General features: G+C 40.0%; 1 protein-coding gene across 5 annotated transcripts in view; it reads right to left on the minus strand.

Annotated features, from left to right (window-relative positions):
* Positions 1-26,914, minus strand: part of DNApol-alpha73 (DNA polymerase alpha subunit B) — a 172,547-nt gene that overhangs the window by 20,478 nt on the left and 125,155 nt on the right. For all 5 annotated transcript variants that reach the window (XM_067086508.1, XM_067086507.1, XM_067086510.1 and 2 more), the window contains 6 exons: positions 16,201-16,419; positions 11,326-11,499; positions 3,630-3,785; positions 3,313-3,427; positions 2,668-2,899; positions 2,240-2,434 (listed from right to left, as the gene is read on the minus strand). In XM_067086508.1, coding sequence (XP_066942609.1) covers positions 2,240-2,434; positions 2,668-2,899; positions 3,313-3,427; positions 3,630-3,785; positions 11,326-11,499; positions 16,201-16,419 — 1,091 coding nt within the window. The remainder of the gene's footprint in view (positions 1-2,239; positions 2,435-2,667; positions 2,900-3,312; positions 3,428-3,629; positions 3,786-11,325; positions 11,500-16,200; positions 16,420-26,914) is intronic.

Consider the following 26,914-nt stretch of genomic DNA (forward strand, 5'->3'; position numbering starts at 1 on the left):
TGGGCAGTCAAGCAACAGCATGAGATGCCTTCCTAAAGACTGGAACAAGGGGAGGACAAATATTTTCTTCCTCTATTGTACCAGATGTAGAAGGTTTTGAGCAAACTTCTAACCTTCAAAGGAACAACAGCTTACTTAATAGTCCCAAATTGGTCAAATAGGCACTGGTTCCTATTACTTCAACAACGGACAAAAAGATCAATTCCATTATTGTCCGCTGTTCTATCCCAGACAGTAGGAGAGAAAGTCGTTTACGCATCCTCCTTTCTGAGCCGAGACCTTCATGTATGGATTTTTTAAAAATATCTATCGAGATAATTACTCTCCCAACATTGCCAGGTACCTAGTGCAAAAATTACGGACATCATCTATCTGGCAATACCAGTCCACATGGAAGATATGGTTAGATTATACCCATACTGAAAGGCCAGTTGAGATTTCTATAGAAACACTTTTTATTTTTCTTATACACCCTTTTGAAGACAAACAACTTGCGGTTACAATAGTCATGGAATACGTGGCTGCATTAATGGAACCCTTGCTTTATGGATTCGAGACTGACTCCAGTTTAGAAGAACTCTACCGACTCATCCAACGAGGAACTTATTTAAGAAGTCTCCGAATGTACTGGGTGGTCATCAGTTAAATTATTGCCACGTGCTTGAACAACTTCTACTACACTGTGTATCAGTAGGTGGCATGGTTAGTCTTAACCCCTAGGTGCTACAGCAGAAAACCAGGGTGAATATGCTAACTATCGCTGGGAGAAGGGTGACAGTACTGCAACCAAACCCAGCATGCTTAGCTAAGCCACTGTAGAACTACATCCTAAAACGTAAGTTCGCGTATAGTTTCTTGTTCCTTGGTATCAAAACCTAAAGAATATTTGGAATAAAGAACGGGACATAAAATTAGTGGCTTAACCTCGGACCAGAAATGTTTTTTCCCTTGGGGTGTTGGGATTAAAAATCAAGAGCTTAAGCCCTTTTCGTCACCTGTCTGTTTCTTTGTAAGGCTCCTTGAGGACAAAACAAGCGACTACACTATGTCAAAACCTATTTTTGGTAGTTGCTGTTTAGTCCTAAAAACCCTCCCACTTCCCAGATGAAAAGGCAAGGAATTTGAGCAAGGGACCCTCCTGAATTGACCAACAGAGAGTAATGGCTCCTTGGTCTTTAACGGCCCGGTTGTAAACAAGAGGGCAGATGCGCATGCACAATAGTCACTTCTTCTTGCAGGTTCTTTTGACATTGGAAAAACTGGGTCCAGCTTTGCTGAAGATAAGGGAAAGTGCCCTCTTGTCTTAGAGTCCATTATATACTCCATCACGTGTTATAATGTTAACATTACAACACAATACCAGGCCAAAAAGACCAACTAGAAGAGAATTCTTTCATATCATTTAGGTCACCATGGAGCTCTGGTAGACTATGGAAGGTAACTCCTTGAGGATTCAACAGCGGCTACCAAAAATAAGTTTTTCCTACATCAAAACCTGTTTTTTTCCATACATATTTAAATATTTAAGTACTGTACAGCATTTAACTCTACTTGTGATTTTCCAATGTTTCCCCTATCTGTCTACTTGTGAATTCCCAATGTTTCCCCTTTTTGAAAAAAGAAAACAGGACAGCTTCAATACTGTATGAAAGAAAATGGATGAGACTGAATGTAAGGGGGACTGAGTTTAGTTTTCACATGTAGCTGTAAGCCATATATTTTCAAGGGTAATATTGTAAGATGACTATATTAAAGGGTTTTAGGATGATAGTTTAAGGTATAGTTGGTGTTTGAACTATTAAAATAGGCAGTTATGAGCATTTTTAGAGGGGGTCTTTGATGTTTGAACTATTGAAATTGCCAGTTATTAGTATTTTTAGAGGGGGATACCAACTTAACATGGATTTTTGCTTGTTGCAGGTGGTTGGTCCCTAACCCCCAGCAATTATGGGGGACATACTGTATTAAGATTGACGTTAGTTTAAGTTTTGATCAATTATAGTATTAAGATTAGGCTAAGTTTCTGTTCTGTAGGGTAAGGTAATAAATTAGGATAAGGAATGTCAGTTTTATTTAGTAACCTCTAAATTTGTTCCCATCATCCTGCACCAATTGCGTAAAAGAAAAAAGGCCCTACAATTCGACTTAAGTCACACCTCAGGAATGGATCTATGCCTTAACTCGGGGACTGCCTGTGTATATAAACTGTATATAGGACAAAAATTCAAATAAAACTTACAACGATATTTCCTCTTTTCCCAAATGGAAGAGTATGTCTGTTGCAGTAACAGCAATCACAACTCCTTCAACTTCTAGCAATGAAGGATCACTGACGCAAGTGAGGTGGCCACCAATACTATAAGGGGGTGTAGGATACACCATGTGACTGCAGGCATCACGGTTTGATGACACCAAAACAACCCTGGTTCCAATGCTGAAATAGTACATCATTAAATTTCTCCTGCTTCTGCATTTCATTACCTTGATTAACACTAAATAACACTTCCCCTGAACCTGAAATCACATGGTCAGGAGTAGCTTATATAGTTGCCCAAACTTTAAGTAATGCTAATCAGGTAAGCCTTTTTTGCGATATTGGAAATATGACTAATTTTTCTTCTCAGACTATGGTAAAATAACAATGATAATAGACTTTGCCATACTCACTCTTCCAATGAATTGGTAATAATTCTTACACATCTATTAAACACAGAATCATGTGTTTCATTCAATTCATTGTTAGCAACAAGTGGGTGGGCTACATCCAACAGAGGACCCATTAAAATAAGCAAATGAGGGGGGTTGTTTTGGATAGCCATGAGCAGGTCTGTGAGAGGTTCATATAACAAATTGTCTGTAGTAGTGAAAGGGCCACATGCCACAATTACTTGCACAGGACCTGGTGAAGAAATGGAAAGGTTATGAATAAATAGTTTTAAAAATGAGATAAAAATCCATATCTGAATAAATAATGAATTACTGTTATTGTGACTACAGTACCTGCAATATTCAGAGTAATGGAATGAATGGTTGCAGTATTATGCATTTCTCATGCACAAAAATTTTACCTTGTTAAAAAGTAACTTTTAGTTTTTAACTTCAACATTACTTGATTCATTTTCCTGGTCATGAATACATAAAAAAAAAATTATAAAAATTAAGATTGGCCTACAAGTTCTACTTATCCAGACAATTCCCAGTATTGATGCAGAAACAGTCTGGAATAATGGGTTCCGTCTTCATATGCAATTCACATAAATGGCAAAAAGCAGTTAAGTAAACCAGTTTCAATAACCTATATTTCTTCCATACCTGTATCATTTTTTATAGTAATGGGAGAGTCAGGCAGAGGTAGAATCTTCCCAGGGACTAACTTTTGTGCCACTAGTTTATTGCCAGTTGTATTCAACCCTTGGATGCCAACAATCTACAGAAAAAGAAATCCAACCCAATGAAATAAAATATTGTTAGTCTTCAAGTACAGCACTCTGCCCCAAGAGTGCAAAACATCCAAAAACTTAACATTCTTTCAAAACCTGAAAATGTCATAATTACCAATCAAACTGATTGTGTGTCAAGAGACAACAGTGTGCATCTTACTGGCAGCTCTTGATTCTCTTAATCATTACCTGACCAGGGAAAAGAGAAAATTCTGCAAGCTGTGAAAGATCTACTTGAACAGCATCTCCCCCACTGGCTTCTCGAGATCCTTCCAGCAACACTGAGGCAGCATTGAGACGCCCTACGCTATCACAACAAATCCGCCCACAAACAGTGATGACTTCCTGGAACATAAGAGTCAGATGGTTATTCTGGTAAAATAAAATCAGCCACAGCTGTACAGTACAGTATTGCACACAAATATACTGTACCAGGAAGATAACTTTAGCTAGTGACCTTTTTCATATCGAAATAAGACAGTAAGAGCTAGCTTAAGACTCCCATTTCTCTCCTGTTAAATAATCCTTTTCCCACATGATATCTTGCACTTCAACACCATTAATCAAGTGATATAATACCCATTGCGTAATCATATTTATCTGTTCATCATACCCATTCTAATGACATCTGTTAAATTCACCCAAGAACTACTACATATATATAGGCATAAGCCATTGTAAGTTATAAACATCATTCCCAGTTTTGGGAATGGAGGGGAGAAAATACTGATCTTCAGCAGAGTTTGAATTTTATCAGTAAATTTGCCATATTAAGGATAACATTTAGTTGAGAACCAGATGGCTAACACCTTGAGGTACCACCTGCTCCTTGGGGGAAAAAATGTAGGGAGAAAATTACGTTAAAATTTTCCTGAATTACAAAAACCCTTCATATATGCGGAAAAAACGTAGGGTGTCCAAATTCAAACATTCTAAAAATCCTTAGTCTACACACTGCTACTAGCACAACTCATTTCGGGGAGATATCACAAGAATTTTCCAGGACTAAATATCTATGTATTTCTCCAACTGTACCAAAGGTAATTACCAACAATATCTATCTTGGTAACAATAAATACTAGAAATAATAATATTGGTAGCAAATGTAACTTGAATAAAAAAAATTTGTTTGTGCTGGTGGCACTGATCCTGATACAAAACTGGTCACAAAACTGTTTAGATGAGAATAACATTCAAAAGAAATGGAAAACTCTCAAGTTGATAACAATCATGAGAGAAAATTGTTATACTATATTAAGTTTTGATAGAGATTCTAACTTAATTTTTATGACAATAAGTGTTGGTATTAGCAGTTGCAATTCAAAATGAAAAGAGACTATTACATAACAGTGTATGAACAATCTACATCAAAAAAGTTCTTAGGTCACTTTGCTAAAAATGACATTTTCATAATAAAATTAAGTTTTATATATACTTACCAAGTAATTACTTGGCTAACGATTATGCTCGCACGGCATCCTAAATTCAAAATTCATGGTAATGTGTCAGTTGCAAGGGGGGGGGGACAGATCCCGCCTACTGCAACAGGGGTGTAGGAGCGACTAACCACCAGTGGCGTCATTCTCTTTTATTGCTGCACAGTCCATGAAAAAGGGGAGGGAGGGAGGGAGGGAGGAAGGGCTCTGATTTAGTAATTACTTGGTAAGTATATATAAAACTTAACTCTTTTATACAAATGTCATTTTTATATACGTAACTTACCAAGTAATTACTTAGCTGAACCGACATTGCAAGGGGGGGTGGGATGAATGGACTGATCTATTCAAAAAAACATTAAAAGAGTAATGACTTGAACAGAAAGGAATGGCTAGCATTAAAACAACGCTTGTCGGTTCCTTACCTGGTAAGAGAGGAAAAGCAGAAGATTACTGTCTCTGGTTGGTGCTCATCTTAACCTGTAGTGGCATGGCGAGGAGCCGAGAGTCGCCTCTACATCAGTGGAAGTCTTGCAACAGAGGACGTGCCTGATTGCTGACAAGACGTATGCAGGAAAAAAAGTTGCCCTTGCCCTGGGCGCAGTACCACAAATCAATAACCAGAATTCGCCGTCAACCGCCCTGACACGACAAACCACTACCCATCCAAAGAACTGGTGGGTACTCCAGGTACAAAGTACCCCCAGGTTCCCCAAAAAAACTCGACACCCTAGATCAATCAAGGCGAAGAAACAGAAGCGAGACAGGATCTCTCCTATGCTTCTTCCCCCCAACATCATGCCAGCCACTGCTAAAGGTCCAAGGGTATTACAATTTTCAAAAACTGTCTCTACTTCTTTCAATTAATGAGATGCAAAGATCGACTTGCACCTCCAAAAGGTCAAATGAAGAACAGACGAGAGGGATAAATTGTGCTTGAAGGCGAGAGAGGTAGCCCCTGCTCTAACTTCATGAGCTTTAACTTTTAACAAGGGAAAAAGAGTCTTCCTGAATCCGGGGATGTGCTTCGGAGATCAGATCTCTAATAAAGAACGAAAGGGCATTCTTTGAAAGGGGACGAGAAGGATTCTTGACAGAACACCAGAGGTTGCTAGCAGGTCCTCTGATCTTCTCGGTCCTATGTAGATAGTACCTCAGGACTCTAACTGGGCAAAGAACCCTCTCTTCTTCATCCAGGCCCAGGATATCCATTAAATTCTTAATATGGAAGGAGCAAGGACAAGGCTTAGAAGGTTCCTCATTCTTGGCTACGAAGCCTACAGTAAAAGAGCACACTGCATCTCCTTGGGAGAAACCGACTCTCTTGTCGATCGCGTGCAGCTCACTAACATGTTTGGCCTTAGCCAGGGCTACTAAAAAGAGGGTCTTCCATGTAAGGTTCTTGAGGGAAGCGGACCTGAATGGTTCGAAAGGGGGGGCTCGTAAGCCACTTTATGGACAACATCCAAGTTCCAAGACACTGTATCAGACTTCTTCTGCTTGGAAGTGTTGAAAGACTTAATGAGGTCATTAAGATCTTTGATGGTGGATGAGGAAAGACTTCTAGAGGTCCTCAGTAATCTGGGTTAAAGATGTCTCAAAAGATGAAATATGATGTCTGTTGCACCACTGGCAAAACACTGCCCACTCTGACTGGTAGACATTGCAAACAGATTGTCGTCTGCACTTTGCAACAGCTTCCACAGCTGCTCTTGAAAAACCTTTCACTCTGATGAGTTTCCTGACAGTCTGAAGCCTGTCAGAGCGAGAGTGGACAACCCTTGGTGATATCTCTTGAAGCGAGGTTGTTTGAGTAGCCACAGACTTTGGGGTAGCAGCCTCAGGAAGTCTACCAGAAGACGTAAAAGGTCCGGGAACCACTCCTTCGTGAGCCAGAATGGTGCTACGAGTCACAGAAGCATTGCGGTGTGACACAAACTTGTTGAGGACTTCCCTCACCAAGCCGAAGGGCGGGAAGGCATAAAGATCCAGACTCGACCAGTCTATGAGCATGGCGTCGGTTGCCCATGCCAGGGGATTCAGGGCTGGGGAGCAGAAGAGAGGAAGACGATTATTTCTCGAGGTGGCAAACAAGTCTATGAACAGTTTGCCCCACAATCTCCAAAGATTGACACAGATCCTGTAAGCCAGGGTCCACTCGGTAGGGGGGATCTGTTTCTGGCGGCTCAACTCGTCTGCTAAGATGTTTAATTTTCCCTGAATGAAACAAGTGTCTAGCGTCACTTGATTCTGGTGTGCCCACAGAAGGTCCTTTGCAGTCTGACAGAAGAAAAAACAATGAGTGCCTCTTTGTTTCTTGATATATGACAGAGTGGTGGTGTTGTCTGCATGAACAACCACTGTCTTGTTGCGAATTGAAGTTGCAAAATGATGGAAACCTTCAGTTCTTTCATGTTGATATGAAGATTGATTTCCTCCAGAGACCACATCCCGGAAACTTCTTGACTCCCTAGAAGGACTCCCCAGCCTCGATCCGAAGCATCTGAGTAGAAGCCTAGGTCGGGGTTCAGATGGTGGAGAGATTTTCCCTGAGAAAGTCTTCCTTTGGCCAGCCACCACTGAAGGTCCAATTTTATCTCCTGAGTGATGGGAAAGACAACAGAGTCTGGTGGAGTTTTCCTGTCCCAGTTGGCTTTGAGGTACAATTGGAGAACTTTTGTGTGCAATCTGCCCAAGTTGACGAAAGTCTCGATAGACTACAGAGTTCCTAGAAAGCTCATCCACTGACAGGCTGAACATGATGATAGGGCAAGGAAACTAAATGGTCTTGATGCACTCTGCAATTCTCTTGGAGGATGGAAAAACCTGAAAAGTCTGAGAGTTGAGAATCACCTCCAAATAAAGAATCTCCTGTGCAGGGGCTAACTGGGATTTCTGGGGGCTAACTGGGATTTCTGGAGTTTTAAAAGTATTCCTAGATCTTGAGAAATTTGTAGAGTTCTCTGAAGGTCCTTCGTGCACTTCTCCTTCAAAGGGGAATGGAGAATCCAGTCATCCAGGTAAAGGCTGATGTTTATGCCAACTAGATGAAGCTATTTAGCGAGAGGGGAGAGAACTTGGGAGAAAACTTGAGGGGCCATGGAGAGGCCGAAGCAGAGGGACCGAAACTGGAAGACTTTTCCCTGGAAGACGAACCTGAGATAATTCCCGGAAATTGGATGGACAGGGATATGAAAGTATGCATCTTGCATATCTAGGGTGATCATCCAATCACCCGGGTGAATGGAGGCCATGAGTGACTGGTTCATCTCCATCTTGAACTTTGTCTTCCTGACGAAGAGATTGAGGGCACTTACGTCCAGGACCGGTCTCCAACCCCAATGCCTTAGGAACTACAAACAGATAATTCTAGAAGCCCAGGGAATGAATGTCCTCGACTTCTCCTATAGCTCTCTTTAAAAGGAGAGAGGATACCTCCTTCAAAAGGGCCAAATGTTTCTCTAAGTCTCTTGAGTAGGCTGTCAAGATAATGGGAGAGGACTCTAAAGGGGTGTTCTCCAAGAAAGGGATGCACCAGCCCTCCTCCCACTTCTCCCAAAAGAGAAGTCTGGCTCCTACTGGGGCACGAAGGACTTCGGGTTCACTTCTTGGAAGGCAGGTTGGAGGAGGAGTTCTTCTAAGAAGGTCCTGAGTGGAAACGGAGAGTGGAGCGAGGTCTAACTGTGATTTGGGCTTCTTCCCACGAAAGGGATGCTGTTGTAGTCGAGGGATCATCTTGGGGATGAATGACGAAGAAGAGCAGCTCTTGGGATGTTTAGATGATTGTGCAAGGAGATCTTGGATGGATTTCTTCTGAAGGTGAGAAGCTATCTCTTCCATGATCGACTGGGGGAAGAGGTGGGAAGAATCCAATGGAGAGAACAAGAAGGCGGACCTATATGAAGACGTGATTCTCTCTTATTAAGAACTCCTAAGACGTAAAGAGTCGCAAGTTCTGAAGAGCCCTCCCTGATAACTTTGTCAGCACATGAAAGAACATTGAAAAGATCTGCAGCGAAGAGTTCATCCAAGCCCTTAAAATCCTCTATCTTCTTAGCAAGTACTCCTATTGTCCAATCCAAAAAACTAAGAACTTCGAAAACCTTGAAGAGGTTCTTAACAAGGTGGTCTAATTCTGAAGAAGAGAAGATGACTCTAGCCGAAGCGAAGGCTGACTGACGGGAAGAGTTGATGAGGCTAGAGAAGGCCCCTTGGGAGGAGGCAGCGACTCCCAGAAAAGGAGCTTCCCGGTAAAACACGGCTGATATTTCCTCTTGATCAGATGAGAGGCAGGTTAGGCAAAGGTCGCTTTGCCGTGCTCTCTCTTCATTGAGAGCCAGTCTTCAATATCTTTCATGGTTTTCTTAGAGGAGGAAGAAAGCACCATCTTGGGAAGCCTAGAGTGTTCTTCCAGCAGGCTTCTCATAACGAAGGTCGAAATAGGAGATGATGGAGCGGCTGGGGCGAAGGAAGGAAGGAAAACTCACCAGCAGGAATCACAGAAGAGACGCATAAGCTGAGGGAGGCGAAGCATCTTGTTCGATCTCCTCTTTGTCTCCAGGGAAAGGGACAAATCTTGAGGAGGTTTAGAAGCGGGCGCTTTCCTGATGATGCTCAAGATCTCCAAAAGTTGTTCCTTGATGGGTGCCTGCCAACACAGGGTTGGCTGGTTCCAAGGCAGGAACTTGGTAGTCGCGAAAAGACGATGGTTGATGAGAAGAAAACGGGTGTCTGGATGGTGGAGCCGGAGCTTGGAGTCAACAGCTGGGTGCACAGGAGCAGATGCTGGGAGCATGGGAGCAGCTGGGCGCCTGAAGAAACAAGAGCTGGGCACACAGGAGCAGAAGCTGGGAGCATGGGAGCCAGAACAGGGCTCTCGGGTGAGGACACTTCGAGATGAGACGGGGCCTCAAGCGACAGACACTTAGACCGATGTTTCAAGCGTTTGGCATCTTTGGGAGAGATCGAAATTGGAGAATCCCATGGGTGTGCAGGAAGTTGAACAGGGCAAAAACTGAAGGATCCACATTGTAGCTGCAAGATGGAAGCGGGTTGTCGAGGGTGTCCCTGTGACGCTTGATTGGCAACAGGGAAGCAAGAGTAAAGTTGTTCTTGTATCTTTTCAACGGCCGGGATGAATCCAGGTAGCGTCTATGACGCCCGCAGTCAAAATCTGAAGCCAACCTAAAAGGCAAGTGGTGCACATCCATTGACATGCCTTTCCAGTGGCAGTCAGTCAAAACCTGGGATCTAGCAACAGGCTCAACTGAGGGAGGCAGCAACCCATGGCAAACCCCGCCAGCCTCCATTGGATCTCCGGTATGTCTTTTCCCAGGTACAGAGAAGTGGGACAGTGACCTTTGTCTAAGAGCACCGATGGGACAGGAAGCCACCTCCTCCGCAGACACTTTACCACTAACTTTGCCACAGAATACTTTTTCTGTAAGCACACGTAGGGACGCCCCTATCTCCGATACTAAACTCACTACCAGACTAATCTTCTTGTCAAATTTGGACTCCATTCTGGACTCCAGACTGGCTAAGACATCTGGGTCAGAAGCATGGGAGCTAGGCACAGGAGTATGAAGAGGAATAGAGGGAAAACTGATAATAGGAGAGAGTATGTCCAGGAGTATAAGGAAGGGCTAGACTAGAATCAGTCTTAGGTTTAAGGGAAGAATCCCAACTTGCAGAGGCTCTACTTTTGTCTTGAGCAGCCGCCTTTCTAATCCTATTTTTCTCTAGTCTACTCAGATGGGATTAGAGCACCTCCCATTCACAGTCATCCCAGTCCTTGCACTTTGAACATGTAGTCTCCCTCGAACACTCCTGCCCCCTACACTTAGTGCACATGGAATGTGCATCATAACAAATCTTAGTAAGTCTAGTCATACAGCCCTCGCTACAGTAACGATGACCGGAAGTGCTAGAATCCAACATAATTACAAAAGAAAGAATCTATTGCAAAAATTTAAATAAAAAGATGCAACAATTTTAAGAACAAAAGTGAATACTTCCTGAATTCCGCAATCATGTATGAACCAGCGAACTAGGCAGGATTGCAGAGCACGACGTGCTGTCAGCACCGCGGCATAAAAGAGAATGACACTGCTGGCGGTTGGTCACCCCTACACCCCTATTGCAGTGGGCGGGACCTGCCACTCCCCCTTTGCAACTGACATATTACAGTGAATTTTGAACTTAGGATGCCGTGCGAGCATAATCATTAGCTAAGTAATTACTTGGTAAGTTACTTATATAAAATTATGAAACAAATACTATTTTAAATACTGTACTGTAGTGCATTTTTAAAATGAAGCCTAAGCAATAGGAATATTAATTACTCTTTGTACAAAAGTAATAAAACGCCATAAATTCTGGCCAGTAACTATGCACAATCAGCAAGATAGAAAAGGAATAATAAAATAAAACATTATATCATTACTAACATTGCAAGCAGACTTGAGACTAGAATATTCTTCTACTTTGAGTGTGTCCTTTATCTCATCTCCCAACAATGTGATGGTGTCATTCAAAACCTCAGCTACATCTCTGAGCTTATCAAACATGTACTTATACGATTCAGTCAGGGGAGTGTCTCCAGTCATGGCCATGATTTCTAACTGAAACAATAGAGAAGAAGGTTACAACATCATTACTTTAGATCATTTACAGCTACAGCTAATACAATACATAATCCTATGATGTCATTCTCTGGCATAGACGTCAACGAGAACAGCAGCAAAATACATTATTCTTCATGGAATGTAAGCCAGAAGGAAATACTGTAAAAGAAAATATCAGAAAAGCAGTTTAGGAAAGTTGAGTAAGACAGCCTATGTTAACCGCTCAGAAAAGATAGATCCATTTTCAAGAAAAAAATTTGGATTTTATTCTTAAAAATTTCTCATGAGGCAGAGATGGTAAGATAACTGAATCAGCCAGTCCAGAAATTGCTAACCTCAGATGACATACCAAGGCCTCTAAGGTGATGAGGACAACAATAACCAATAAAATAATACAGAAATAAATTATACAAACACTTTGGGGAAGAAGAAAAATGGGTCCAAGATATGTATGGTCAAAGTCTTTGACTTGACTGGTTATCTTAGATTACATTCTATTTTATAAAGAAAAACAACTGTGTTCCATAACCCTAATGTTCAAGTACTGTAATTCCACAACACAACTATCTCCAAAGGCATCATGAAACATCCAGTGCTTCAGAATACAACTCAGTGGGCTTATTATTATTATTATTATAATTAAAATAGTTTAACCAGACCACTGAGCTGATTATCAGCAAGCAATCATTTTTAAAACTATGATTTACTGTTTATATTGCACCAACAGTGTATGCATTAACTTTGCAAAAAGCCCCATCACCAATATAATATAATATATATATATATATATGTATATATATATATATATATATATATATATATATATATATATATATATATATATATATATATATATATATATATATATATATATATATATATATATATATATATATATATATATATATATATATATATATATATATATATATATATATATATATATATATAATATAATATATGTATATATATAATATATATATATATATATATATATATATATATATATATATATATATATATATATATATATATATATATATATATATATGAGCCTCGGTGGCTCAGTCGGTAGAGCAGTGGCCTACGACTTCGTAGAGGTCCGTGGTGCGGGTTCAAATCCACAGCCGACTGGTCAGTGAAGGCGGACACTTTGCTATCCGTGTAGACACCACGGGATTACATATGTAATCAACGGATAGGTTTGCTGAAAAGCAAATGGGTGTTACAGACTAATACACACATAAACAAAGCCACTCCAACATCTTCTAAAAACATAACAGACACCTCACACGTCTTGAACTGTCGACCTACCTGCCCAGTTCTCCTCGCTGCTTGGGAGAAAGGGAGCTGGGGATTGGCACGATACACGTACACATCGTTACTGGGGTCTAAGCGATGTCAGGCAGGGCAGCCGATCAAGGCTACGGCCTACCCCAACGCCAAATCAAAGTCCTTCGTAAAGAAGGCATCGTGCTTACCCCATATAGAAAATGGGAAACAAGCACGTTAAAACAAAGAAGAATATATATACACAGGCAGTGTCCCTGGTTATCGGTGGTCTCAGTTATCGGTGATCTGGTTTTACAGCAACTGTCTAGCGATGACAATAACTGATACCCACCTAACAGAGGTGCTGATCACAGTTGATCGGTGCCAATAAGCGCCAATATTCGTCAATTTCCAGTTATTGGTGACTTTTAGTTATCATCATGCCATTGGGAACAGAACCCCCACCAATAACTGGGGAGTGCCTGTATGTATGTATTTATTTATCTGTTATATATATATATATATACACACACATATATATATATATATATAAAATATAGATATTATGGGACACACACACACACACACACACACACACACACACATATATATATATATATATATATATATATATATATATATATATATATATATATATATATATATATATATATTATATTTATAGTCTCTCGGTAATTGGTGGCTACTTGAAATCTTAGCTTAATGATGAATAATATTGCCAAGACCAGGAAGAACATTCTTTATTACACAAGCTTTCGAGGTATAAAACCTCATCATCAGGCTGAAAAACTGACAAGGATTAGAATCAATGAAATTACAATAAAATAAATTGTCATAATACAGTAAATCTTCAGCAAAAATACTAACCAAATATATAAAATGAACATTAATTACAAACTAAAAGGGTGAGACGCAAAAAAAACGAAAAATTAAAAACAAACACAAACATAAAAATATAAAAAAATATAAGGTGAAATGTAAACAAACTACCAATCACAAACTAAAATATTTAACGACCAAATTGTGTACCTACCATGAAATTTCAGAGTCGCTGTTTATTAAAAGGATGAAACCCGAATTGAACAACAACTCGTCTGGTATTCAACTAGCTATCGTGTAATTTCATATTAGGTACACAATTTGGTCGTTAAATATTTTAGTTTGTGATTGGTAGTTTGTTTACATTTCACCTTATATTTTTTTATATTTTTATGTTTGTGTTTGTTTTTAATTTTTTGTTTTTTTTGCATCTCACCCTTTTAGTTGGTAATTACTGTTCGTTTTATATATTTGGTTAGCATTTTTGCTGAAGATTTATTATGACAATTTATTTTATTGTAATTTCATTGATTCTAATCCTTGTCGGTTTTTCAGCCTGATGATGAGGTTTTGTACCTCGAAAGCTTGTGTAATAAAGAATGTTCTTCCTGGTCTTGGCAACATTATTCATCATTAAGCTATATATTTATATTTATAAACATACATACATACACACACACACACACACACACACATATATACATATATATATATATATATATATATATATATATATATATATATATATATATATATATATATATATATATATATATATATATATATATATATATATATACATATATATATATATATATATATATATATATATATATATATATATATATATATATATATACATATATATACATATATACATATATATATATATATATATATATATATATATATATATATATATATATATATATATATATATACATATATATATATATATATATATATATATATATATATATATATATATATATATACATATATATATATATATATATATATATATATATATATATATATATATATATACATATATACATATATACATATATATATATATATATATATATATATATATATATATATATATATACATATATATACATATATATATATATATATATATATATATATATATATATATATATATATATATATATATATATATATATATATATATATATATATATATATATATATATATATATATATATATATATATATATATACATATATATATATATATATATATATATATATATATATATATATATATATATATATATATATATATACACACACATATATATATATTATATATATATATATATATATATATATATATATATATATATATATATATATATATATATATATATATATATATATATATATATATATATATATATATATATATATATATATATATATATATATATATATATATATATATATATATATATATATATATATATATATATGCAAAAAATCAGAAGAACAGTTTAGTATCCGAAACTTCACCCATCATGTGTCATGAAGCGTTTTGTATACTGTATTTACAAGATTTTCAAAGAATGACCATATACAACAGTTTCATAATCCTTGTGATAACTGCATTTATTGCACATACAGCATCTCCACTGTGATGGTAAACAAGTTTCACCCAGCCTGAATGACCTTAATATTGAAAGGTAAACAAAAGTTTATAAGCAAAAATGGAAAAAAGGAATTAAAAGAAGCAGTTAACAGGAAAATCACGAGAAGCTCTGTTCTTTCATGAGTGCTACATAACTTTTTTTTCCAATCTAGAAGAGATCCAAGATGAGAGGTGAAAGTATATGGTACTTTAGGCAATATATTTTAATATATTCTCTTCAAACTTTACTTTCAGTAAAACCTAATAAAATATTTGTCAAGAAAATCCATAAAATTAATGAAAAAGAGGAATAATCTGGACCATTTGCACCAACTTTTATAAATAAAGTCATGCATCAAATGATGCTGGGGCATGTCTTGTAAAGTATATAAATTATACTAGGCTGTGGGATTGGGGGATTAGGGTAGCTGGCTCCTTCTCCTCACCTCACCACCAAACACACACATTTGACTCACTGTTAAATACTGGAACCTATTTAAATCTTTGTTGCATGGGCAATTAAAAATTGAATTGCATGCCTTATAAAAGCCAGTTTAGGAGACATTAGTGAGCAGCAAAATGTATCCAACATATATACGCACAGACATTATTCATTTTACTTGATCCATTTTGACCAGCAAGTACAAGACACTGAGAGAAATATACTAAAAACATATTGTCAGCCAACAATACATAATGAAGTGTATGTTTAAAACCAGTTATATATTTTCTCTTAATAGGTGCTTTTTATTGCATTAGTGTAGATAAAATACAAAACTATGAACATCAAAATTCTCAATTTAATACACTGACAACTTTGACTGAAATTTCACAAGAAAAAATATTTAAATCCAAATTTTCAATTGAAAACAATGAAAACTATTTTTGGACAATGAAAAATACCAACAAAAATATGGAAAAGGGGAATGTACCTGTGGTATAAAATCCTTGCTGGAAGTCCATGATGCCTTTGAAACATCACCATATGAGGCCACAACGCCACCAGCATTGGTGCGTGAAGAGTACTTCTGCGAAGGAGTGGCAACACTTCGCGATAGGGTAGCTGGAGAGAACTGAGCTGAGATGGAACGAGCAGAGTTCACGTGACGTTTGGTGACATTGTTGTCTGGTGTGATCTGCCTCTTGGATGTCTGTGAGTGGACAAAAATGAAAATTAGGACAATTCCATACTCATAAAACTAAACCAAACCACCAGAATATATAGTATATTTTTAAAGGAATTTGTATTTATCCAAACATACAAACCTGAAGTTCTTTACATAGGATTTAGCTTGCGAATGCGAGCTGGAACGATCATTTAATTTTCAGACAAGGTCGTTAATTATTGAAGGCTAGGGGAGAGGTCCCGCCCACCCATAGTACTGCACTCCATTTTGCCTTTTGGCCCAGGTATCAGAATGAAGGGTGGCTTAGGTGGGATGTGAATTTAAAGAATTCAGGTTTGTATATTAGGAAAATATAAATACAGTATGTCTCCCAGATCTCGGGGTTAGGGACCACAACCACCCGCGAAAAGGAAAATCTGCGATAAGTTGTTAATGTATCCCCCCCCCTCTAAAAATACTTATAACTGTCTAAATATTTATTAAGCACACCCCACGACCAGGAAAACCTGAAGGTTGGCCAATTTAAGAAAAAATACATCAACGGAAAGAGGAAGGTATGCATATGCACATGGTGTAAAAAAAAATTCTATAAATTTTTCTGTACCTTCCATGGGAAGCTGAAAGTGATTACTGTATTTATAACCCTGTGTGGAGCTTCTTTTCCAAGAAACTCGTAAAAATATGCTAATTTTATCAAGTTATACATGCTTTTTCCCCATAATTTATTTTATTTTGTAAAATTATAATTACAGCTCACACAATATCAAAACCGATAAGAACCAAACTCAGTAACATATTCTGAGTATATTTTTTGTAAAATATTTACGAGATTTATGGGGATGGTGAGATGCACTACCTTTTTGTAAGGTATACACGTTTTTTCTAATATTTCTTTGCATTTTACTTTGCAAATTACAATTATAGCTGAACTACTATCATAAGAGATAAGAACTAAAACCAACAGCAATCCCTGGGCATATTTCTGAGAAAATAAATAAAAAGACATCCTGGAGCTATGGAGAGGTAGTGCATCCTCCCATGAAATCTTAAGGCACACTGATCTACCTCTCTCCCATACTGAGCTACTATAGTTGCCATAAGTCACTTAAGGCCCATCTGATATGAACATTTTTCCGATTAAATTCGTCCAAACAGTATGGTGTGCAATATTACCACTCAAGATTAGCCCGGCGTTCATTCAAAACCTGTTATCATTCCTCATATGATCATGCCTGTCCAATAAGGGTTAAACTAAAATGCTTATTACTGCCTATTTTAATAGTTCACTGCCTATTTTTATAGTTCAAACACCAAATTTACCTTAAACTATCATCCTAAAACACTTTAATATCATTTCAAAGACATCTTACAATGTTACCCTTAAAAATATATGGCTTACAGCTACATGTGAAGACTAATCAGATTCCCCCTATATTCAGGCACAGCCATTTTCTCTCATACAGTTTAAGTTTTAATTTCATATTTTTATGTTTGTGATACAGTAATTTATATTTCATACAGAAAAAAATACAACTCATACACTAGTGACAGTTGTACACAAAGCATCCAAGTTACACTCTATGTGACTGGTTACTTCCAACCCTTCCAGCCAAGTGTGTCGTGCTGCAAGCCAATCAGCATAGAGAAAAACTGGTACCCTATTGTGTGACTGGCTACTTCCAGAGAGAGAGAGAGAGAGAGAGAGAGAGAGAGAGAGAGAGAGAGAGAGAGAGAGAGAGAGAGAGAGAGAGAGAGAGAGGGTAAACAGATGTTATGTTTACATCGGTAAAAACGATTGCAAATGTTGGGATGATCGGTTTTTTTATACATATCAAGATGATAATAGATCAATATAAAAATACAGTAAATGGATTCTGTAAGTGAAATACAATTTTATTGATACTTTGCTGTGTTCTTTCATTAAAGGATATGCAGAGAGAGAGAGAGAGAGAGAGAGAGAGAGAGAGAGAGAGAGAGAGAGAGAGAGAGAGAGAGAGAGAGAGAGAGAGAGGTTGAACTGAGGTATATTTACATCGGTAAGCTGTTTTGTGATTTTGAGGGGTTTTACTTTAACAATTTATTGATATTTTGCTGTGTTTACATTAATATTTGAAAATTAGTAAATCATATTTTTATCATAAAAAAGTATTTAGTAATGAAAATACATTAATTAATGAATATTGCTCTACAAAAAATCCTCAAATTAGTGAATTTCCCGCAATACATTTGGAGATGAGTATCACAGAAAAACCTGCGATAAACTGAAGGCACGAATGCTGACTGGCGATCTAGTGGGGAACCACTGTAACTTTTAACTTTTCTATTTGTTGCCAACCAATGGGTTTGTTTCTTTGTTTATCCCTCTCTCTTTGTCTAGAGAGTGGGCACATGCATCCAATTAATCTACAAAAGATAAAGGACAGGTTGCCCCCATCAAACTCATCTCTTCAGCATGTGATGGCTTGCTACCTGCCTCTCTGTACTATGAGAGAGGGAGATAAAAGAAAAAAAGAGAGGAGACCAGTCACTCACACACATTCTCTCTCACTTATCAAACACCTTAAACAAGATACTACCTGTTCCCTAAGGAAGCCAGATAAGCTACACAACTTGTTGGGCAGACACCACAAGACCCAAAGAAAACGTGTCCAAGGACTTGTGGGCAAATGTGTCCAAGGACTTGTGGGCAACGTCCTGAAGGTAAAACAAGGTAAATGTAGTCTGGCGTGACCACACAACTGCTCATAATACCTGCTGAACCGACAGGTTCTTACGAAATGTAAAGGATGGGGAGATGTCCCTAACTTTGTGAGCTCTTGCCCAAACCAAATACTCATTACCTACAAAGTCCTCTAAGGAGGGGATCGAAAAGGACTTGAATCTGGCATCTGGGACCAACGGATTCTAGGACTTTATTATAAATTCCAGGACCAACTCAAGCATAACAGAGCCCCATCCCCTCATCCTTAACATCGAAGGCCATGAAGCTCTCCTACCCTCTTTGCCAAAGTCAGGGCAAGCAAAAACCAGTCTTTAGAGTCAGATCTCTGTCTGACAACTCTCCCAGTGGTTCGTGCGGAGTACGAATTAGGCTCCTTGGACGAGTCATGTACCACTCGGGGCCTGAGTTCATGGATGGGCAAAACTGTTAGAAACTTCTCAGAAGCATAAAGATCTTCCACAAGGATGAGAGATCTACCCCCTTCAACCAAAGGGCCTAGCCAAGGGCAGCTCTATAGCCCTTAATGGCCAAAACGGAGAGATGCTTCTCTTGGAGAAGATAGGCAAGAAAGTCCACTACCTGCTGAAGAGAAACTCTACCCAGAGAGATATACCCCATTAACAAAACCAACTACAGAAGATGGCCCATTTCCTGATACACAGCCACTGAGGATTTCTGTAAGTATCCAGACATCTAATTCACTATAAGTCAAGAAACAGCCCTCTTGCTCACAGGAGATGCTAGATAGTCTCTAGGCATGAAATGCCAGTGCTTTCACTGCCTAGTGATACCTCTTGACATGCAGCTGGCACAGCAGGCTGTGCCACTGGTGAATCTCTCTCGGGACCTTGGACAACAGAGCCAGCAGGTCCAGAAACCACTTGGTGTGTGGCCACTTGGGAGCCATCAGAGTAAATCTCAAATTCGGGGTGATCAGAACCCTGTTGATCGCCTGACAAATCAAACAAAACAGAGGGGAGACAGAGGTCTCTTAAGTTGTCCCATGGGTGCTGGAAAGTGACCTCCATTGCAACCCACAGGTCTGGCACAACCAAGCACATCAACAGTAACATTTTGTTGTTCCAGGTCACAAACAGATCTACGTAAGTTTGGGACTCCCCACAACTTGAGTGTCTCTCTGTAGTGTCTTAGAAGGACCACTCCATCCCTATCACCTGGATGACAGCTCCACAGTGTACTACTGCCCACTCGTGCATCTGCACCACCAACCTGTGCAGATGGAAGGACACTAGCCCCTCCTGCTTGTTGAGGCATGCCACTACCATAATGTTGTTGCTCATCAACACCATGGAGTGCCCCATCACTCGGTCCTGAGACTCTTGCAGGGCTAATAAAGCTGCCTTGAGTTCCAAGACACTGAAGTGGAGGTGTCTGCCATTCCGGTCCCACACACCTGAAACCAACAACTCTTCCAGGAGAACATCCCATTCCTTGGTCGATGTGTCTGACAACAAAAGCACCTCAAAAGGGGAAGTGCCCAACAGCACCCCTATTAAGAGGCTCCGCTCATCTAACTACCAAGCTAGATCTCTCCTCACTTCCTCTGACTGAAGAATAAGAAAGGAGAGTCCCTCACTGGAGATCAATAATCCTTCACCCTCCACTAAAGAGAGCTGAGGTGAAGCTGCCCAAGAGGGACCATCTTCTCCAATGACAACAGGTGACCCAGAAAGACCTGCCACTGCCAAGCAGGTTCTTCCTGTCAAGGCAGGTGCTTCTGCGCTGCCTCTCTGAACCTGCTGATTGGAGAATCCGAAGAGAAGACCCTTGCTGCTGTGGCTATCCGCATGCCCAAATACTTGACCCTCTGCTTGGGCAAAATGTCTGATTCCTCAAAGTTGATCACTACACTCAGGTCATGACAAAATTCAAGAAAACGATCTCTGTCCTGAACCAACTGTGGCAACAAGCTTGCAAGGACCAGCCAATTGCACGAGTACTTCCACAGACATACCCGTGCGAATGAGACCAAGCCAAAATCAATGTGACACCTTAGTGAACACTTAGGGAGTGGATGAGAGTTCTAAACAAAGTGTCCTGAAGCGGAAAACTGTTCCCCCTAGGGTGCAGTGGAATTACTTGCAGGAGGACCCATGGATAAGTATTGAAAATACACATCCTTCACATCTACCAAAAGCATGAAGTCGCCCCCTCTGATAGAATTGAGAACCCAACGGACCATTTCCATCTAAAAGCAGACCTGGCAAACAAACCAGTTCAGTAGAGAGAGAGGTTGATGACTGGCCTCCAGCCGCCTGTCACCTATTCCACCAGGGGCAGGCAGCCATAAAGACCTCTGGAGACTGGTTTCCCACGACTTTCACAGTGCCATCCTGGAGCATTGCATTCACCCCTTCCCAAAGGATGAGGTCCTTCTGAGCTGGGAACAAATGTTTTGAACCTGAAGGATCAAGGGTGAGGGGTGGCAAATACTCGAAGGAATGTAGATACCCTACCCAATGGACATCCACTACCCATGTCCCCGCTTCATGGTGCTACCAAGTTGTCCAATGACTCGGCAGACACCCTCCTACCACTGGCAGCAAGCAGGAAGGAACACTGCTCCCCGGCATCCTCCACCCTACTTCTTTCCCTTGGCTGCCACCCTGGAATAGGGAGGAGGGCTGAAAGGGATGCAGCTGTGCGCCTTTCACCACCGGGATAGAGGAAGCTGGGTACCTCTATGAGGGGCCGAGGAAGCCTGGGACTTTCTCTGACCTGAAGAGGAAGGGCCAGAGTGCCATGCAAAGACCCGGAGGTCTTAACCAGTGCCTGGTGAACAATTTCCTTGTCGTTGTTTATTCGAAGCCTGTCCACCTCAGCCTTCAACTCAACTCTAGCAAAGAGGGAGGAGGATCCCAGAACTGGTCCATTCCTGAGCATCAAGGATAACTTAGGACCAACAAACCTAGAGATTTGAGATCACCCAGTGTCTCACCTCTTCAACACTACGTTATTCCACAGGTCTGCTGTCTAGTGGAGGAGGTAGGTAATAGCCCTACCTCCAGACAGCATCAGTCTCTTGAAGGCTGCATCCTCCTCAGGTGTTTAAGTGCCCTTAAGAAGAAGTGATATTGGCTACTGACAGGGACCAAAGATCGATCCACGGCTAACTGGAATGCTGCCACGGCAGTTGATCCCAATACCACTGCCTCCGCCTGTGAGAGGGAGACGCTCTGGCAACTGACTAGGACAGAGACAGGTCAGCTCCGGGTCAACCTGCTTGGTCGACAATGGGCTCTCTGAGGAAACATAATACTTCCTCTAGCGAGCTTGAGGCAGAGGAAGTGTTTTGCATGAACAGCTGGACTGGGGAGAATTTTTTTTACCAGAACCAAGAGAATTCACCTAGACCAAAATCCTATGATAGGCGCAAACTCTGGGTTCTCTGTGGGGTCCCCAGAAAGACTCGATGGTGGAAGAATGGTCTGCAAGAAAAGACAAGGTCTCTTCATCGAGATCATTAAAATGACGTATCAATCTAATGATCTTCACAAAAAGCCTCTGCAACTCGAGGGTGTCCAAGTACTGGGGCATAGGACCCTCAAATCCCTCAAGGTCCCAGTCCTCCTGAGTCGCTCCGCCCGCAAGAGAGGAACATTCACTAAAGCCCCCTGGCAAACTCTCGACCATTCATGCATACATCCTGTCCAGTCTGAGGATCGAACCAGGATCATAGGCCCCTGTGGATGGGCTGGGCTGGGCTGGGATGGGAACAAGAATGATCCTGGTCCTAAGCCATGGACCTGTCTGACTCCCAGCTGCTGGAAAATCTCTGGGGAGGTGGAAGGGACAGGTAAGGGATCACGAACACCCATGCCCAGCCTGTCAACGACAGAAGTCTTGAAGGGAAAGCAAGGCCATGGGTGACCATCAACAAGCAGTTACTACATCCACACGGGTTGGAGAGAGCAGTCACACTCAAGGAAACGTGGCCAGGGGCTGTCCCACGAGCGTGCTTGTCTTCTTAGAAGCTGGTGCTTCTACCGATGGGGAAGACTGTGTGGGGGACCTCCTCCTGCCTAGCCTGGGTGACTGGGCCTCTTGGACCAGGCCAATATTCCAGGAACCCTGAGCCGCTCTTTTAATGTGTGGGAGGGTTGGTGAGGGAACACCTGTATGCTCTCTGCTCACCTTCTCTCACTGGGCCATGATGGCAGCAGGCCCAGGTCTGTAGACTGGGGAACTTTCCTGGCCTGGGTAGGCAGACTACCAGGACCAATACCTGTGGCCTGGGCAGGCCATACACTGTGGGTCTGGAGAACTGCAGGTAATGATTGTACCTATGCACTCGGCAATGGGAGCAGCAGTACTCATGGTATTGCTAGCAAGAGACCAAGGCTAGTACTGGTAGACAAGGTAGGCGGTCTACCAAGGCCGGTACCAGTGGCCTGGGAAGGTGGACTACTGACCAGTACTGGTGCACCAGGGACCCAGAGAGCCCTAGATAGCAGTTGCACCCATCCACTTAGCAACGAGAGAGGCAGTACTCGCAGTACCGCTAGCAAGAGACCAGTCAGCTCTCAGCGAAAGAGGGCTGGCTGCTGAAAGCTCTACGAGACTTCCAGTGGGAGGGTGAGGCAACCTCCTCCGCTTGCTAGCTTTAGAAGATGAAGGGGAGCAGACAACAGAACTTGACGATGAAGCTGAAGACAAAAACGACGACTTATTTCTCCTTTCCTTGGACTTCTTGCCAAGTGTGGCCTTTGAAAACAGCGTGCAGAGGAGGACATCACCCAGAGAATGACATATATGGCAGCACCTAGGGACACATCACCAATGTTGCATGCAGGGTTACCAAGGAAGTAGGAGCAGTCCTACAGTTGGCAGATACTGTGAACGGTACAGCCAAAGCAGATAACGAAAAGCCCCTCATAGCCTATGAGTGGTCAATAAGTTTAGGGATACTCGGCTCCCATCAGAGACCTTGAGAAGGTCAAAACTCCTCGAGTCCTTGGCCTCCACAACACCTGAAGTAGAAGTCAAGTTAGGTTGCTTTGGATGCTTATGTTTACGGCATGATGCACATAATGGGTGAGGGTCAACCTCAACAGAGGAGAGAATCCAGTTACATGGCCTGTCCTTCCTTGGTCAGCGTCCAAACCCTGCAGTTTCCTCTAAAAAATAAAATAAACAAAGCTTTAGTGATTAAGGGGTTTGCATATATAAAAACAGTCACACAAAATGTATTTCAAGCAAAAAAAAAAAAACCTAAAACAGAAAGCCAATGGCAGTCGGGCAGAGAAGCACAGAGACATCTTCACATGACTGTGGCCAAAAGCAATGTGGAGTGCAGTACGACAGGTGGGCGGGGCTACCCCCTACTTTTGATATAGTTAATGACCTTAGTTGAAAGTTAAACGGCCGTTCCAGCTCGCGTTCACAAGCTAAATCCTATGTAAAGAACTTCAGGTTTGTATTTGTGTGGGAGCAAAAAGGGATTGGATACAATCTGCACTACACTCTGTTGATCTTTGAAAACATAAATATAAATACAACATAAAAGTGGTGAGATAATTATCTAGCTGTGGAGTCCTTCACAGGCATGGGGTTGGCTGCCAGCCATTTTTGGTAGAAGAGTATGGATCTAGTCATGGAAATAAGAACATGCACTAGAACCTTACCCATCCACCACTGAGCTGCTTAACATTCCACGCCTGCTGCAAACCCTCAAGAGACTGTCTGTCTTAAGCCTGCTTTGGAATGACTTGTTCGTTCATAAAACTTACTAACCACTTTACTACTCTGATATATATACACTGCTGCTACTCTGATATACACTGCCTTACTATGTAACCTAATATTAGAAACAAAATATAAGTACACAACCTACAGCGAAAGACTTTTACAAGCTTTTTTAAATTAGGTTTGCATTGTTATTTACAGCACATAATCTGATGTATAAATTGTTGCTTCTTAAAAGGAAGGTAAAATAGTTATACAGTTCATCATCAACACTTACATAAAATGTGCACTGAAATACTTTAAAAGAAAAACATATACACAACATATGTGTGGATATAATGTATGGTGTCTACAGACATTTAAAACACGATAAAAAAAACATTTAGATAAATGTAATAGTGAAAATAGTTTTGGAGTTCCACCGAGAAAAGCTGTACCCTAAAAATTACTCCCTCGTGGCACTTACATATCTGAGGGTGACTCAACATATTACAAAAAACTAACTTTCATTTCACAAAAACAAAAGAACACACTGGCATGACAGTACTAAGAACATGGAATCAATATGCATTATTACAATTTGAAATCAGTACCAGAGTTCTGAGCCAGCGCAACTATGAACAAGTAAAAAATGCGCCAAAGTTTCCTCAGAGCAACCTAGTTTTCTGTACAGCGTATAATGCTGTATTTTCATACAGAATTATACGCTGTACAGAAAACTCGACTGCACAGAAAGAAACTTCCCAATGTGCTGCAGTATAAAACTCTAAGCCATGACCGGGCAGCCCTCAGTTGCTCCCCAGATGCGGTCAAGTGAAGATGCGTCAGCGGCTGGCACCTCTAGCGATGCCAGACGCACAATCCATGGCTGACCTTTACCTTAAATAAAATAACAACTACTAAGACTAGAGGGCTGCAATTTGGTATGTTAGATGGTTGGAGGGTGGAGGATCAACATACCAATTTGCAGCTCTCTAGCCTCAGTAGTTTTTAAGATTTGAGGGCAGACAGAAAAAGTGTGGACAGACAGACAAAGCAATCTTAATAGTTTTCTTTTACAGAAAACTAAAAATTAACAACAGCAGTTTTATTACACAACAAGTGTTCATCCAAAAGTACAGGCTACTGACTGGAAAGGACTAGCCAAACATTCTAAAAACCACAGGAACTTGGAGAACGTCGATCCCACATCAATGCACAAAACTCTGAAACATGAAATCTTTGCACCATATATTATGCAATATAACTTATTAATATCTTTTAATGAAAAAATAATGGACAGAAGTCTTAAGAGGCTTATAGTGTTTACTGCACAGACAATACAGTATTCACTGAAATGTCAATGTTATGACAACGAACATTAAAATACAAAAGTGTTAGTACCCTTCCTGCACCTGTGTGGTCTGAGTGCCTACCTAGCATACTACTTAGTGGCCGCGATCAAATCCCAATCCCAAAGGTAGAAGGGTTATTATATATATATATATATATATATATATATATATATATATATATATATATATATATATATATATATATATATATATATATATATATATATATATATATATATATATATATATATATATAATGCCAGATGGCATGATGACTGACATACTAATGTACTAATTTACCATCAAAGATGAGATGTTAGAATCCTAGGTTTAACAAGGGTAAGGTAGGTAGGTGTGTGTGTGTGTGTGTACGCTAAACTAATGATTTCCAAGCTTATAGAAATGACCTGTAAGCTTGCTTCAAACACCCCAAGTATTTTGTAATTATCTTATGTTTAATGGATGAACACAACTTAATATGTCCTGGCCTCTATAAAACTGGTTTCCCATTTCCATTCACGGAGCAATGGCAAGTTTCGCTCCTATATACATGGAGGAAGGGCCGCACTGAGTGGCGTCAGGTGAAAATCACAAAGCTACGAACTTTAGAGTATAACAAATAAACATCTAAACATCTGGCCACCGATATACTAGATATTAAATTCTAAAAGAAAACAAATAAATAAGATGAGCAATAAGTGAGCTGCCCACTCCATATCACAGATGTTATTGGCATTTGTTACTTAAGGGAACGAAT

Source organism: Macrobrachium rosenbergii, chromosome 42 (assembly GCF_040412425.1).
Source record: "Macrobrachium rosenbergii isolate ZJJX-2024 chromosome 42, ASM4041242v1, whole genome shotgun sequence".
NCBI lineage: Eukaryota > Metazoa > Arthropoda > Malacostraca > Decapoda > Palaemonidae > Macrobrachium > Macrobrachium rosenbergii.